At 44.0% G+C, this 15,861-nt stretch overlaps 1 protein-coding gene across 1 annotated transcript in view; it reads left to right on the forward strand.

Moving 5' to 3' along the window:
• The first annotated feature begins 2,308 nt into the window (after nt 1-2,308).
• The window catches only part of GSTA4 (glutathione S-transferase alpha 4), a 31,798-nt gene continuing 18,245 nt past the window's right edge, over nt 2,309-15,861 (forward strand). Inside the window, 8 exon segments of the mRNA XM_089918623.1 lie at nt 2,309-2,420; nt 3,394-3,611; nt 5,482-5,640; nt 5,642-5,690; nt 9,915-9,966; nt 11,451-11,583; nt 12,464-12,605; nt 14,426-14,557. Coding sequence (XP_089774749.1) covers nt 3,409-3,611; nt 5,482-5,640; nt 5,642-5,690; nt 9,915-9,966; nt 11,451-11,583; nt 12,464-12,605; nt 14,426-14,557 — 870 coding nt within the window. The 5' untranslated portion in view covers nt 2,309-2,420; nt 3,394-3,408.

Consider the following 15,861-nt stretch of genomic DNA (forward strand, 5'->3'; position numbering starts at 1 on the left):
TTAAAAAAAAAAAAGAAATATATATGGCTTCCTACCTATGTCAACTTGAGTAATCTCTGTGTTAGGTCAGAGTTAGAAAAATGAAATTGAACACATACTGCTTTTCGTATTTGAAAGTGACTTTCCTGACTCTTGGTGTGCCCAGCTGTTCTTGTTTTTTCTTCTTAGTTTACATATTTTCTCTGGATAAACTCACCCTTTTGCTGCCAAGTTAATCCTTCTCAGTCCTCTCTTCTGAGTTGTCACTGGCCTCTTTTTTAATTTTATTTTTATTTTTTTATGGAAATATAGTTGATTCACAATGTGTTAATTTCTGCTATACAGCAAAGTTCTTCAGTTATACATATATATAATTCTTTTTTTAGTATTCTTTTCCATTATGGTTTATCACAGGACATTGAATATAGTTCTCTGTGCTACACAGTAGGACCTTGTTGTTTATCCATTCTGAATATAACAGCTTACATCTGCTCACCCCAACCTCCCACCGGCCTCTTCAACTGTCTAGTGGACATTTCCAGTTGTACGGCTCGCAGGAATGAAAGACAAACCTACTCATGATTATTTCCCCCAAACCTTTGTGGAGCTAGAACCAAGGTATCGTCCATTCATTCATTCATTCATTCATTCTTTCAACAAGTGTTCTCTGAACGCCTTCTCTGTGCTAAGCATTATTCTAAGAGCAGGATATACAAAAGTATATTGTAAAAATTATGAAAATCCCTAACCTCTTGGAACATACATTCTATCAAAATTTCAGACAGATAACAAAATAAATTAAAAATATAGTATGTTAGATGACAATAAATGTTATGAAAAATAAACAAGGAAGGTGGAAAAGGAAGTGTGTGTGTGTGTGTGTGTGTGTGTGTTTGGAGGGGGGGCATCATTCTCGACCTTTTCTCTTTCTCCTTTCCACCTCATTAATATTTCACCTTTTCTTACCCATCTTCTTCAAATTTTTGATGCTACTATAATTCACACGGACATTTAATAGGTCTCTCTTTCCCCACCCCACACAGTCCCAATTCATCCTCCACGTTTCTGCCAGAGAAATCTATGGAAAATAAAATCTGATCTTGTTAGTTGCTGTAATTGATCAGCAGCACAGGCTTCTCAAGCCAGGTACTCTCAGAAACCCCTCCTGGGTGAAAACAATAATCAACAACATCTATAGCCTGAGAAATAGCAGAAGCTGCCTCTAGAAGCAAGAGATAGTTCTGAAGGCCTTTTGGAGGCATATATTTTTAACTTTAAAATTCACGTGAATTTTTCTATACTAACCTTGACGGTTTTAAAATATTTTAAAGTTCTAACTTATCTACCAGCCAAATTACTTTTTTAGCCCCATTGATACCTCTACCCCAAGGCCGCCACTTCCTTCCATCCAAGAAGGTGCTATGTTTAACCTGTGGCTTAAAGCAGTTTTGTCGAAAGTGTACAAAATGAAGGAGAAGCTCAAGACGATTCACTGGGTCAAGGAAGAAAGAAGGAGGGAGAGGAGAAAAAAATATATGTATATATAAATATATATAAAATATATATAATATAGAAAATATATGTGTATATAATATATATAAATGAATATATATTTTATATATAAATTATATAATCACACATTTAATAATGAGTTGTTACATAGCTATATATAGAACTGCTTACTTTTCAAAAATACCTCTTTTGTATGAATACTTGATCCTTTTTTAAAAAAAACATTGTCAAAAGAAAGGCAGACTGCCACGTGCAGCGCCTCATTTGGATGTGTCTGGAGTCTTGGAAGCTTGACTACCCTACGTTCTCCTACAAATGGACCTTGAGAGCTTGTTTGGAGGTTCTAGCAGGGGAGCGCAGCTACTCGTATACCCTTGACCGAAGAACGGTCCTCCTCTAGCGGGGAAGGTCGTCCTCTTCGACCGAGCGCGCAGCTTCGGGAGGGACGCACATGGAGCGGTGAGGGAGGAAGGGGACACCCGCCTAGCCAGCCAGATCAGCCGAATCAACCCTGGCGATCAATGGGGTGACAGATGTCGCAGCCAGATCGCCCTCACATCCGAGAGAACACCGTTGAGCATGCGGTATATAAACCTGAAGAGATTTTTAACTTTTTGCATAGGTCTACTTGTTTGTCTAGTCGGATCTCTAAAAGTCACTTTAAAGTCTTAACCTAACTAACGCTTAAGTGATCACTTAATCCCTAAAATTGCTAAAATTTGTGCTAAAACGGGCTTAATTTGGGCTTGTTTTCACATTATCCAGCATGCCTTGCAGGTGGGAGGGGCATGCTAAATAGTGCCGTGTCTATTGGTGAAACCCTCCGGAGCCTCGCCCACCGAGAGCGCCTCGGGCGGCCCACGGGTCACCTGGCTGCAGAACGCTTGCTGGGCGCTTTGTGCGGTTCTGGTCACTCCGAGCGGACCCAGGTCTGTCTCCCTTCTGCCGCCCCCACCTGCCGTTTCCCCTCGTCTTGTTTCTCCTGGCTCCGAGCTTCTCACTCTCTCTCCATCCCGGAACCACCCCGCATTCATCCTATTCCTGTCTTCCTGCCCCGGTCCTTTGCGCCCCCGCCCCCATCTGGGCAGACGGGGGCCCCTGGGCTGGGGTGGGGGTCTTGTTTGGCTTGGTGGGTGTGCGTATCATGATTAACCCGCTCTGTGGAGTCGGCAACCCTGGGTGGAAGGCAGGGTCGGATGGGCCCCGGGCCGGGCCGCGCGGGCTGAGCGGCCACGCGGAGCGCCGGGAGCCTATCTCGGCCGCCGATCGGTGGCCTGGGCGCACCCGGGGCTGGGGGCCCGTGTCCGGGCGGGGCGGGGGCGTGCAGGATCCGGGGCCGCCACCGCGGGCCTGCCCACCGACGCAAGTCTTGCGGACAGTAGTAATCCTCGGCCTCCCCAACTCCCTGTTGCTGTGAGGCTCAAATCTGATGCGTGTGAAAGTGAATTTTTGCAGAGGTTCCACGGGTGTGTACGTCTCCTCCGCGGCCCTTGGCGTCTGGACTGTAAAGGCCGAATTTGGGAAATCTCAGATTTTCAAGGTCAAAGTATATGATGTTCTGATTCTGTGAAGTCCCGTGCTGCTAGTACAGATAGATGTCTTTACAGCAAATGGCCCCAGCTTCCCAAGATCCAGAGTAATAAATCGTAACGATATGAAACGATATGAAAGCCAAGTGTTTTGTTTTTTTTAAGTTTTAAAATGGTGGTCTGTTTTTACTGAGTGAGGGAAAACGCAATTAAAAAAACGAAAACAAAATCCCTTCCCTTCCAACCACCACAAAACCCCCCAAACAGTTTTCTGTGCCAAAATCCTGAATATTCATTTAGCGCCTGAGCTGTGGGCTGAGGACTCGAAATTGAGGCTGTTCTTTTGCGAGGAGCTGCTGCGTTTGTTTTTCAGAAAACCTGAAAGGCCATGATGGCTACGAAGCCCAAACTCCACTATCCAAATGGACGAGGCCGCATGGAATCCGTGCGATGGGTTTTAGCTGCCGCTGGAGTCGAGGTACCCTACCTATATGCTGTTTCTGCACAGATTTGTCCTACAACGTTGAGACTTGAGGGAAACGTCAATGGCGGAGCCCTGTCCTCTCCCACTAATATTACAGACCTGCTTCAGTGAGTCAGAAGAGTCCTTCCCCTCAAGACTTTTTCTTTTTATAAATGGAGTGTAGTTGATGAAATTGTATTTAACTTTCAGCTTTAATCATTGGCTTCTGATCTACCACCAGTAAATATTTATTAATGAGGAGAAAACGAACGAACCTGCAATTTGCCAGTTAACAGCCAGAACTTTTGTGAATATAGAATCTCTAGGTGAATTTCGTATTTATTCCAGTGGCTTCAGACTGGCAGCCTTCCTATCTTGTCTGCATTCCTTCCTGTATGTTTTGGCCCACGATGGTTTTGGTCTTGTTTTTGTTCTGTTCTTGTAGCTTCTTGTTTATGGAAATTTTCAAATACGAGCAAAGATAGGACATTGCCATGAGATCCATGTACCTGTCACTCAGCTTCAACAACCATCAGCTTTATGCTAATCTTGTTTCACCTATCTCCTCCCCTCTGCTTGCTTTGTTGGGAATATTTTACGTTTCATCTGTGAGTACTTCAGTTTTGCTCTCTAAAAGATGAGCATTTTAAAACATACCCACAATAGCATTATTGCACCCAAAAAAATTAACAGCAGTTCCTTATTATCAGCTAACAATCTGATTGTCTCAAACAGGCCTTGTTTCAGTCTGGATCTAAATCAGGTCCACACATTGCATTTGATTACGTTTCTTTCAGTATTTAAAAAAATCTGTAACATTTCCTCTGCATTTAAAAAAAATAAACTTTGCATTTTGAAATAATTTCAGATTAATAGAAAAGTTCTAAAGATAGTGCAGTGTTCCCATGTAACTGTCTCTGTCTCCCTTAATGAAAACATCTTACCTAACCACGTCAAAACCAAGAAATTAACATTGGTGCATAACAAACTATAGACCTTATTCAAATCTGATTGGTTTTTCCACTAATGTCCTTTTACTGTTCCAGGATCCAACATTGTATTTAGTCATTATGTTTCCTTCGCCTTCCTCCATCTGTGACAGTTTCTTAGTCTTTCCTTTATTTCACCACCTTGACGGTCTTGAAAAGTATTGGTCAGGTTTTTTGTAGAATCCTCCACATTTTGGGTTTGTCTGATGTTTTTCTCATGATTAGACCGAGTTTGAGAAAAGAAGACCACGGAGTGAAGTGTCCTTCTTATTACATCATATGAGGGGTTACAGGACATCATGAGTCGTCACTGGTGCAGTGAAGCCTGGTCACTTGGCTCCTTCATTCATCAACTAATTTTCCCTCTGTTCTTTGGAAGAGAATCATTAAATTCAGCCCACACTCCCAAGGATGGGAATTAAGCTCTACCTCCTGGTATCTGCATTTAGAATTCTTATGTAAGGAAGATTTGTCCCCCCCCCAATTTATTTATTTATTCCATCATTTGTTTATATCAGCATGAATTTAAGTATATTTATTTTATCCTTTCGATTAAAATTCAATAATACTTTCTTTTGTTGCTCAAATAGTTCCAGCTTTGGCCACTGAGGCTCTTTCAGGTTGGCTCTTGTGTCCTTTCCATGTAGCCCTTTTTACTTTTTTTTTCCTTCAACATTTTCTCACTTTCTGACACTCCAAGATGCTCCAGGCTAATCTTGTATTTTCCTTGCCCTAGCCCTAGTACTTCTCCAAACAGCCCTGGTCCCTTTTATTAGAAAATGGTATTAGCAGCCAAGATCTGGGTGCCAAGTGTCTGCATTTGTTTCTGGTGCCATTTGTGGAAGAAACTGCATTTAGAATGCCCCTCATTCTGGATTTGGCGGCTTTACTCTCATTTTAACATGTTCTATTCTCTATATTTCCTGTAAACTACTAGTTGGATCCAGAAGTCTGATCAACTCCAGGCTCCTTTTTTTCTTTCTATCTCTATTTTTTTTTTTCCTGCCAGACTGCAGCAGAGGTGGTACTGCGATCATATTTCTCTTGTGCGACATCCGGGGTGCATGACGTCTGCCTGTCTCGTTTTCAGCGTTGCTGAGTTTGATCAGTGTGTTCCTGTGACCTTAGCCTGTTCCACACACTATGAAGTTTCCTCCATCACCCTTTCACGTGACGTTTGCAGCCTTGATCATCACCATTGTTAGAGGTTACAAAATGGTGATTTTTCTATTTCTATCATTTCACCTAAATTTACTAATTGTGATACTCTTATAAAGAGTAATTGTTCACTGATTACTTAATTACCTCGAAGTACAGTTCAAATAAGAAAAGCAGGATAGATGCTTGATTCTGCCACTTTTATCAATTTTCAGAATAATGAGTCGTTACCCTAGCAACCTCCAGAGGTGACAAATGAGGGTTGATGGGTTTGGGGTTTTGTTTCTTATGGTTGGTTTGGTTTGGTTTTGGTTTCCTTACCTATTGTTATAACTCACCACACAGTGTTTTTACAGTTTTCTAAATTAGTCGATATCATTTTTATATACAAGTTCTGGTTTCTGACTTCTCTTGAAAAGTTGGAAGATCTGATGATCCTGGGGCCTCATTTCCATGAGTAGGGACGGTCCCTAGAGATGGACCTTTCTAGCCTGCACAGTCCCCATCATTCCCTATTGTCTCAGGACATATTTTCTAATTGTGTTAAGAGGAAAGCGGAACAATTCTTGATCCTTTGATCACCTGTCACCTGTCTAACCCCTGTATGCTTCTGAGTTTGCAATTATTTAGTAGGTTTTGAAGAGGGTGTCTTATATGTGTATGTACTAGAATCCCTTGTCAAAGCTCCTCTTCCCTAGCTTCATTCTGCCCCTCCTACTCTGCTGTGAGTCAGCATTCTTGGCTACAGTCATAGAAACCCAACCCTAAGTAAGAAAAACAAAAAGGAACATGGGTCATATGATCTACCTACCCTCAACCAGGCAGGCAGGTGGGGTACAGTAATTAGCCCAGCGTGGGTCTCAAGCCCACTCCTCTGATCAGGGTGGAGGGAGCTGGACTGGCCTCCTTCACGAGGGCTGACCACGTGGTTTGCAGGAACAATTCCCAAAAGGTGGTACCAGGGGTCCCTCTCCTTTCTGTGCCCAGTGACATTTTCAGCTACATTTGTGCTCATACAGAGCTGAAACAGGAGGGCCAGGCTGGCAGCCGCTGGGTGAGTTCATGATTCCCAGGGTCACGATGTTGGTTAGAGGCTGATGTGTAAAGCATACGCATCCCAGTAACTAGGTACCTCGCACCTGCTGAGAGACAGCCTGGCCTAATTCAGGGAGTCGGCGTCTTCCATCTCACGCTTGGTTCGAGTCCTCAGACCTTGCTCTGTGCTGGATGCTGCTTCTTGGCTGCTTGGAGCTTCATGTGCCCAAAGACCACCCCCACCCCAAACCTGGTCAGATCCTCCTTGTGGAGAGGGGGATGAACAGTGTAAAAGAGAAGATGTGAAGGCCACAAGCTCCTCATTCAGGACTTCTAGGCAGTTCACTTAGAAGAAGGGGGCTTGCGAAGAGGGAGCGCGTGGTGTGGACACGGGCACTTCTCCAAGGATCCCAGCGGGAACAGCACCCCATCAGGGCACAGAGACGGCTGATGATGTGGATGGAAGTCACACACTGTCTGTCCTTACAGCCCGGAGCAGCAGCCAGACAGTCGCCAGCTCCTCCAAGCTCTGCCTGGGGACTTTTTCCCTTCCTCCCTCTCCTACCCTCTAATCTCCTGTTCTGGTGCTAGATTCTTCTTACAGACCAAGTTTTATAAAGTTTGACTGAAGAGAACTTCTCTAGTGAGAGAGAGCATGCATTTTGCTACATGTTCCCAGAAGTCAAAAACCAGAATCGGAACAATTTGGAAGGAATTTAAAAAAAAGTTTTTTTAAATTAAAGTATAGTTGATTTCGGGTGTACAGCAAAGTGATCCAGTTAAATATATCTTGCACATTATTTTCCATTATAGCTTATAACAAGATATTGAATATAGTTCCCTGTGCTGTACAGTAGGTCCTTTTGTTTATTTTATATATAGTAGTGTGTATCTGTTAATCCCAAACTCCTAATTTATCCCTCCCCCACCCCCTTTCCCCCCTGGTAGCCATAAGTTTGTTTTCTATGTGTATGAGTCCATTTCTGTTTTGTAAATAAGTTCATTTGTGTCATTTTTTTTTAGATTCCACATATAAGTGATATCATATTATATTTGTCTTTCTCTGTCTGACTTACTTTGCTTAGTATGTTAATCTCTAGGTCCATCCATATTGCTTGGAAGCACTCGTTTTTTTAAAATGTACATTTCTGGTCTCTCCCAACTACTGGATGTGAATCTCTGAGGGATGAGCCTAGAGACACACACACACGCTTTCCCATGTGCTTTATAAATGATTGTGGTCATAAAAGTGTGAGAGCCGTGGTGCAGAGGGAACACCACCAACATCACACCTGACCAGCTGGGCATTTGGACAAATGCCCAGAACATTCTTGCCCTGAAGTTACTGCTTCCTGGGCCACAGATGGAGTGCCTCTAGGGGCACTGAGGCCCCCTTCTCACACGGGAGGACCCTGGGAGTAGGAGAAGCCATGCCTACACATCCTGATGCCCGTTGAGGCGGAAGAGAGAATGGCCATGTCTGTGCTGTCAGCTCTGTCCCTCCTGGGATGATGGGGCAGCGCAGGGAGAGATGCTGGTGGGGAACCATCTGGGGACTCAGTGGGCATGTGAAGGGCATCAGTACATTAGCACGAGTTTTATCTATCACAAGAAAAGAAACTTTTCAGTGTTTTTCCCCGCCCCACCCAGCCTTTTAGCTTGAAAACTTGAAAACCTACAGAAAAGTTGTAATAGTACAATGGACACCTTCTAACTACATTGACCAGTTGTTAACATTTTGCCATGTTTGCTTCCTTCCCTCTTCTCTCTCTTCTTTATTTATTCTTAATCACTTGAAAGTAAGTTACAGACATCAGCATGTATCTCCCTGTTAAGAAAGAAAGAAATAATTGTCCTAATAACTGCAATATCATTGTCACAACTAAGAAAGTTAACACTAACTTTACAACATCTAATATACAATTCATATTCAGAAGTTCCCTCTCGTCCCCCAAAAGTCTATGTAACTGTTATTTAACTATTTAGCAGTTATAACTGCCCCTCCCCCCCATCCGGGATCTAATCAAGATTCAGATATTTGGTGGTTATTTCTCTAGTCTCTTTTCATCTATCAATAGAACAGAGCCTGCATTTTGTTCATTTCTTCCCTACCCTTCACTTAACAGAAAAGGAGCGTGTGAAAGAGGAATTGACTCTCTTGCATGAATTTCTGGCAACAGACGTAAGGAATCAGTTATATGACTTGGAGGCCAAATGACATGAAGAATCATCAGAAGAGGGCTACCTGGCTAAAGTTGATTCCCTTTTAAATAAAGGTTTGCCCTTGAGAGCAGAATTCATGCTTTTGGTCGGGAAGAGGATAGATGGCTAGGAAACGGGAGCCAGACGAGTGGTGAGGGCCACGGAGTGGAAACAGCAGAGGCAGCAAGTTCCCCAGACCGGTTTCCAAACCTTGCACATCCTGGAGGAGCTTAGAAACAAAACAGGCCCTTTATGTTACAGAGTGTCCCACATCCTGCACATGCCCCATTTTCACCTTGCAGTTTGATCCAAGTGAAATCGGTTGGCGAGCTCTTTCCGCAGTGGTGCAGTGTCCTCACTGTGTCACAGCAGGGAGCACGTGATGTCTCAGGATGTCCCCCAGCGGGGGGCTGGGTTTGACCACTTGGTTAGTTGGATGGTGGGATCTCCAGATCTGCAGAGATGTTCTTTCTTTGTCATAATAAGGAACTTGTGGGGTGACACTTTGAGATTGTGTGAATATTCTATGCCCCATGACCCAATGATTTCAGCATCCATTATGATCCTTATCAGAATCAGTTATTACATTATAGGGTGAAAATTGGTGATTTTCTAATTTTATCATTAATTAGGAATAATTCTACATTAATTAGTGCTAATTCTGTAAAAGAGAGCTTTTCTTCTCCCTTTGTTTTCTAGAATCATCATTTATGGACACAGGGATTTTTTTGTTGTGTTCTAATCCATAACTGATATCACTCTTTTCGATATTTAAATTGTCCCAGATGTGGCTAGAGAATCCCTCAGGTGGGGTCCTGCATGCCTTTGCTTTTGACATATCCGTTAGTCTTTGAGTACGTCCTCACTTTCTGACATAACAGAGTCAACCTTTGTTTCTGGGAGTCCAGTGATATTTAGAAACAAGATGTGGGTACTGAGTATGCTCTTTCTCTCTGCTTCTGAGGCAGTTTAACTTGGTATTTTCAGTCCTGAACCTGGAATGACATTTCGCTTCTTTTTTTGGGGGGGGTGTCTTTTTGAATTTAGTTTGATGAAGACTTTTTAGAAACAAAAGAACAGTTGCAGAAGTTGCAGGATGGTGAGTATCAAAATGTATTACTGTCGGTAATGCTGATTTTCTTTTCTAAGAACCCATATTTACGTGGAAGGGCAAAGATACTGCTGACACTAAGAATCCAGACCAGTATCCTAAAACCAGACAAGCAAGAGGAAACAGGAGCCGAAATTGCCAGGAAGTCTCTTCGTATTTAGTAGTTCTATAAAAGCCGGCGAAAGGGAAGGAGCCAGTTCCTCCCTCTGTCCCAGTGGGCAGCCCTTCTCCATCTCTCTCTCCTCCCCCGCCCTCCTCTACCTTTCCCCCCTTTCTTCCTCTCCCTCATCCCCTCACTCCTCATTTTCCACCTCCTCTGAATTACCTGAGGCATCTGCACCTGCTTGAAGTACGCAGGTAAAAGTCACCATTTACACTGGGCTGCTTTCTGAAATAAGTACAAACAGGTGTGACATCAGTGAAAGGCCCCCTTTTAACTCCTGGTCACACCTCCCCCTCCACACCCAGGCCCCTGTAAGCATCCTCCCTCCCGACCATCAGCAGGATCCTGAGGCCCAACTCAAGGCTCCTCGGAGAGGACCAGCTCTGCAGGGCTGTGATGCCCCCGTCATGAGTGACACTGCCTGGCGTCACTAGGCCTGTGCTGAGTACACATCTCCCCTCGACCCGCATGCGCCCCCAAGCCTTGAGCCCCCCCAGGGCTGGGCCGTATGCTATACTTGCAACTGTCCCCAACGTTTGGTGTGGGGAAAGTGTTGGAGACAGGCTTCTTGAAGAAAGCAGTGGGTTACTTTTTGACCAGTGACAGCGTACTCGGTGGTAGGTGGACTGTGGTAGTGGACGCCTGTACATGAGTATCAGCTGGTGACTTAGGTTTCATGATCAGATTGTCAAAGCAGTGCAGTCATAGAACATTCTAGAGCGATGGGAATGTTCTGTTCTACAATGGCCAGGGCAGGAGCCACCAGCCACATGTGGCTTTTGAGCACTTGTAACGTGTCCAGGGCAACTAACAAAGTGAGTTTTAAATTTTTCAAAAGTTTGATTAATTTAGAGTTCCCTGGTGGCCTAGTGGTTAGGATTCTGGGCTTTCACTGTTGTGGGCCCAGGTTCAATCCCTGGTCAGGGAACTAAGATCCTGTAAGCTGTGCATTGCAGCCACACACAAAAAAAATTGATTAACTTAAATTTAGGTTTAACTGTACACACGCTGCTTACTGGCTACTGTATTGGCCAGCGCACCTCTAAAAAGACGTTTTCACTACATCTCCCCTATCCTTTGTCACTGGAGCTAGGTGTTTTTCCTGGGGTGAAAGTCAGAAGGGAAGATTTGGATCAATGCTAGTTTTCAGGCTTGTTTTATGGCTAAATCTGCACCCCTGAATGAAGTTGGGGGAGCTTTACACTGTTTCCTAAGGCTGTGATCCCACTGTCCCTTTTCATTCAGCAGAGCATGTTTTGATGGGGGTGCAGGGAAGAGATCACTTCTAACTCTGGGCTTCCATTCCCAGGTAACCACCTGCTGTTCCAACAAGTGCCAATGGTTGAAATTGATGGGATGAAGCTAGTGCAGACCCGGAGCATCCTCCACTATATAGCAGACAAGCACCATCTCTTCGGCAAAGATCTCAAGGAGAGAACCCTGTACTGTGGCCCCTCTGGCGTGTTCTCACTTGTCCACTTACCGATCCTTAAGTGATTAGTCGTCCTCTACAGCACACCCGTCCACTTCATGTCCTGTATCGTTAGTGGGAACAGGGAACAAAGCCCCAGAAAGGTCAAGACCAGTTGGAAAATCAGTACAGAGAGTCTGAGTAAAACGAGAGAAAGGAATTGAATTCAGCTATTAGAGCCTGTGTCTGGGGTGTGGTGCAGGTTTCAACATGTTTAAATGCTTTGATAGTTTTTTTTTTTTACCTTTCTTGCAAATGTATTATCACTGAGTATTAGGAATAGAAAGCTGCTGTGACATTCAAGGCCCAGGATACTGTGCACTGGATTATAATTTGAACTCAGAGCCTGGTCCTTGTACCTCCTGGATCATGACCCAGGGCAAAGCGTTACGCTCCAGTGTCCTGATGAGTTTCCAGTATGATGGGGATAATAACAGCACATTCCTCATAATGCCATAGGATTCAATGAAATATCGGATAGAGAGTGTTTAGCACCGTGCCTGGTACACACCAAGCATCCTATAAATAATACCCACTATTTTTAAAAATGTGAAGCTCCACCCACACCAAGCCCGGGTGCTGGAGTGAGGGTGGCGGAGTAGGGGCCAGGAGAGAGGACATTCATGGCTCTTGTGCTTTGAGATGCGTGACAGGTTTTTCTGAAAGATTTTTCTGAATCGCAGCTAGAATTGACTTTGCATCTTTGCTCTAAAGGGACAGGTGGAGATGAATGCTTCTTGGTTCTTAAGTTGCCAGAGCCTTAAGAGAAAAACACTCTAGATACTTAGTTTTGGAAGCCAGTGAGTTCAAAGAGAGGGGTGACTGAGAAAACGCTCTTTTGTGTTTTGAAGGATTGACATGTATGTGGAGGGGACCCTGGATCTTCTGGAACTGATTATCATGCATCCTTTCCTCAAACCAGACGATCAGCAAAAGGAAGTGGTGAACATGGCCCAGAAGGCTATAATCAGATACTTTCCTGTGTTCGAAAAGGTAGGTGGCAGTGAAGCCTGTGAACACGGCATCACCAGACCACAAACACCCCTTTCTACTCAGGCGGAGTAAAGCTGAGCCCTGCTAGACCAACCTCCTGGACTCCCGAGGGCTCACAGGTGCCATCGACACAAAGCCAGGATGTCTTGGAGCCTCCCAGACTCTTCCAGAGTCTTCCATGTTTTCTGGGAAAAAGATGGGCTCACCCATGTGTGCACTGTCATTGCTTACATTCGCCAGGTGCCACCTTGTGCACGATACAGAAGAGAAGAAACCACCTACTTCATTCATTCTTTCATCATCCTACCTGATAGTTTGGTATAAAGAGAAGAACCATTGCTGTTTTATTTCTCTTCCCTGTGCCCTTTTTGTTTTCTCTTTTGTTATTTCTTGTCTCATTACCGTATCTGTTTTTCTGAGCTTCAAACTCCTCCTCTCTTTTCCTCAACTCAGATGGACTATTTTAAATGCTTTAGTTAAAAACCAAGAGAATGTGAAAATCTGGAATTGGCAGACTTCCTCTGGCCATTGATGTGGAATTAGATGTAAGAAGGAGGAGAGATATTTTCTGAGTGTTTCTGTCCTTGGTTTCGTAGCCTCTTTTTCTTGTTTAGTTTTTTTCTTTGTTTTTTTTGTTTTTTTTTTTGCGGTTCGCGGGTCCCTCACTGTTGTGGCCTCTCCCGTTGCATAGCAACAGGCTCCAGACGCGCAGGCTCAGCGGCCATGGCTCACGGGCCCAGCCGCTCCGCGGCATATGGGATCTTCCCAGACCGGGGCATGAACCTGTGTCCCCTGCATCGGCAGGTCGACTCTCAACCACTGTGCCACCAGGGAAGCCTGGTTTTGTGGCATCTTGCCCATAGGCAGTTTGTGAATGTAAAATACGATGATGCAGAAATGTGCTGGGACGAGGGAGGAACAGGTGCCTTGGAGAAGGGTCACTGCCAGTTCCTCTGTCCCTGTGGCCCAGACTGTGTCAGGGCTCCACCGAACATATGAGCTAAATAATTGTCACCTTCTTTTTACCCGTAATGAAATAGAATCACAGAGAGACTGGGTGACATGCCTAAGTCAGGAGCCAGGACTGCAACTCTGGACTCTTCGTCCTCTCCCTGTCTGGCTCCAGTAACTCTGTTTGATTTGGAGTCATATTAGGGTCCTTGTCACACACACGTAAACACATACTGACACTCATGGGCATCCGCAAAGGGCATCTTCCCTGTTCTACCACTGTTCCTTGCCCCTTCCCGATCACCGTCTATTCCTATGAATCTCTGCACCTGTGTTACTCTCAAAATGGGAGTCAGGATGAACTCTCATTCTTTTAATGTTCCCTGTCTTAGAAGATGTGAAAGGAAGCCTGCTTTTTTACTGTCATGTCTAGTTTATGACTGTGAGTCCTGACACACAGAAACACAGAACTGGCAAATGAGATCAGACTCCTTGGACAGGACCAGTGGCTTACGTCTTACATCACTTCCCCTGAATGCATCAGGGCTAATTCTTTTCTTTAGATACATTTATGGAATAGAGGTATCCTTTTAAAGCCCTGGATGCTAAATCTAGAATTAATAGTTCCTTCCCTTTTTTAGGGTCTCATTCTGATGTAAAGCAGATACTTAAGGATGCTTTCCTTTCTACACCTTTTTTGCTCTCTCCGTCTCATATAGGGAACTTCTTCTTAGTTGATGTTATTCGTAAAAGGATAAAAGGACAAGGTTGTAGTTTCAGCCCTTCTCAGATACTGCACTGATTCCACAGCTTCATCATTTTCTCCATCTCAAGTATTATAACCAATGTAAAATGTTTATACCCTGCAGGTTTTACGGGGTCATGGACAAAGGTTTCTTGTTGGTAATCAGCTGAGCCTTGCAGACATAATTCTACTCCAGACCATTTTGGCTCTAGAAGAGAAAATTCCTAATATCCTGTCTGCCTTTCCTCACCTCCAGGTACATAAGACAACGTTTGAGAAGATTGGCCCAGAACTCTTAGGCCTTCCTTCGATATCTGTTGTTTGGTAGGCTGTGTATGTGTGTGTGTGCACATGTGTGTGTGTAATTCTTTTAGGTTCTAGTTAGTAAAATGAAATGAAGGTGCAGACTTGAAATTGGTTTTCTGGTTCCCAGACCCTTAGAGCTGAAAGATCGTTTACGTGTGAAAGAAGTTGTCCCTCGGTATTGTTGCATGACTACACTCTTGCAACAAACTCCACACACAGTTTGCCAGTAGGGACCTGCTGTAGACGTAGCTGTAGGGACCAGGGGCTGCTCATCTGCTTGTGCTGTATGTGCTGACGGGAGGACCCGAGAGTCGCCGTCAAAAACAGCCTCGTCATCAGGGTGTGGCTCCCTTTCTCAGAAATAACATGGTCTCAAATTGGAAATTTTGGAGTCTGAATTCTGAGAGCTAATAAGAGGCACCCTAAACATCACCCCAGAAAATTCTCACCATTCTTCTTCCTCAAATTCCAAGGACAGACTTTTGTGCGTGACTCAGTTTATGTTTCGGTGTTATTCTTACAGGATCGATCATAGAATTTAGAAGCAGAAAAGGGCTTTAAAAAGCAAGTTTCATCCAATGCCTTCAATATATTGAATACATATGAAGAAATAGAGACCCAGGGTAAAGATGTCAGCAGCCTGATGGCCTCGTTAATGGGTATCTCAACTTTGTCTAGAATCTTAGCCTTTTATCTCCAAATGCAATGGGCTTTCTTCTGTGCTGGTGGGTTGGCCCCTTGGGCCAAATCAGGCCTGCCACGTGTTTTTGTATCACTCTTGAGCTAAGAGTGGTTTTTACATTTTTAAATGGTTGAAAAACTATCAAAAGAATAGTGATACTCCCTGACACATGAAATTATGTGAAGTTCGAATTTCAGTGTCCGTAAATACATTTCATTGGCACAAAGCCAGGCCCATTCACTTATGCGTTGTCTAAGGCTGCTTCTGTGCTACCACAGCAGAGGTGAGTCGTTCTGATACAGACCATATGGCCTGCAAAGCCTAGAATATTTACTAACTGGTCCTTTATAGAGAAAGGTTGCCAATCCCCTATAAAGACCAGATGGACACATCTTTGACCAAGTTATCAAAAGCCAAGAGAGACACACGCTAAATCTCCAAAGAGTAGTAACACATATACTTTAAAAAAATTTTTTTTCCCAAGTCTAGTGAACATCATTTGGACATACTAATGAGGACAGCAACCACCGGTTAAATACATAGACCCAGAAAATGAGAACAGAAATCTTCAA

The sequence above is a fragment of the Delphinapterus leucas genome, chromosome 10 (genome assembly GCF_059928025.1).
Source record: "Delphinapterus leucas isolate spDelLeu-1000000601 "Yukka" chromosome 10, BTC_Dleu_Yukka2, whole genome shotgun sequence".
In the NCBI taxonomy this organism is placed as follows: Eukaryota; Metazoa; Chordata; class Mammalia; order Artiodactyla; family Monodontidae; genus Delphinapterus; species Delphinapterus leucas.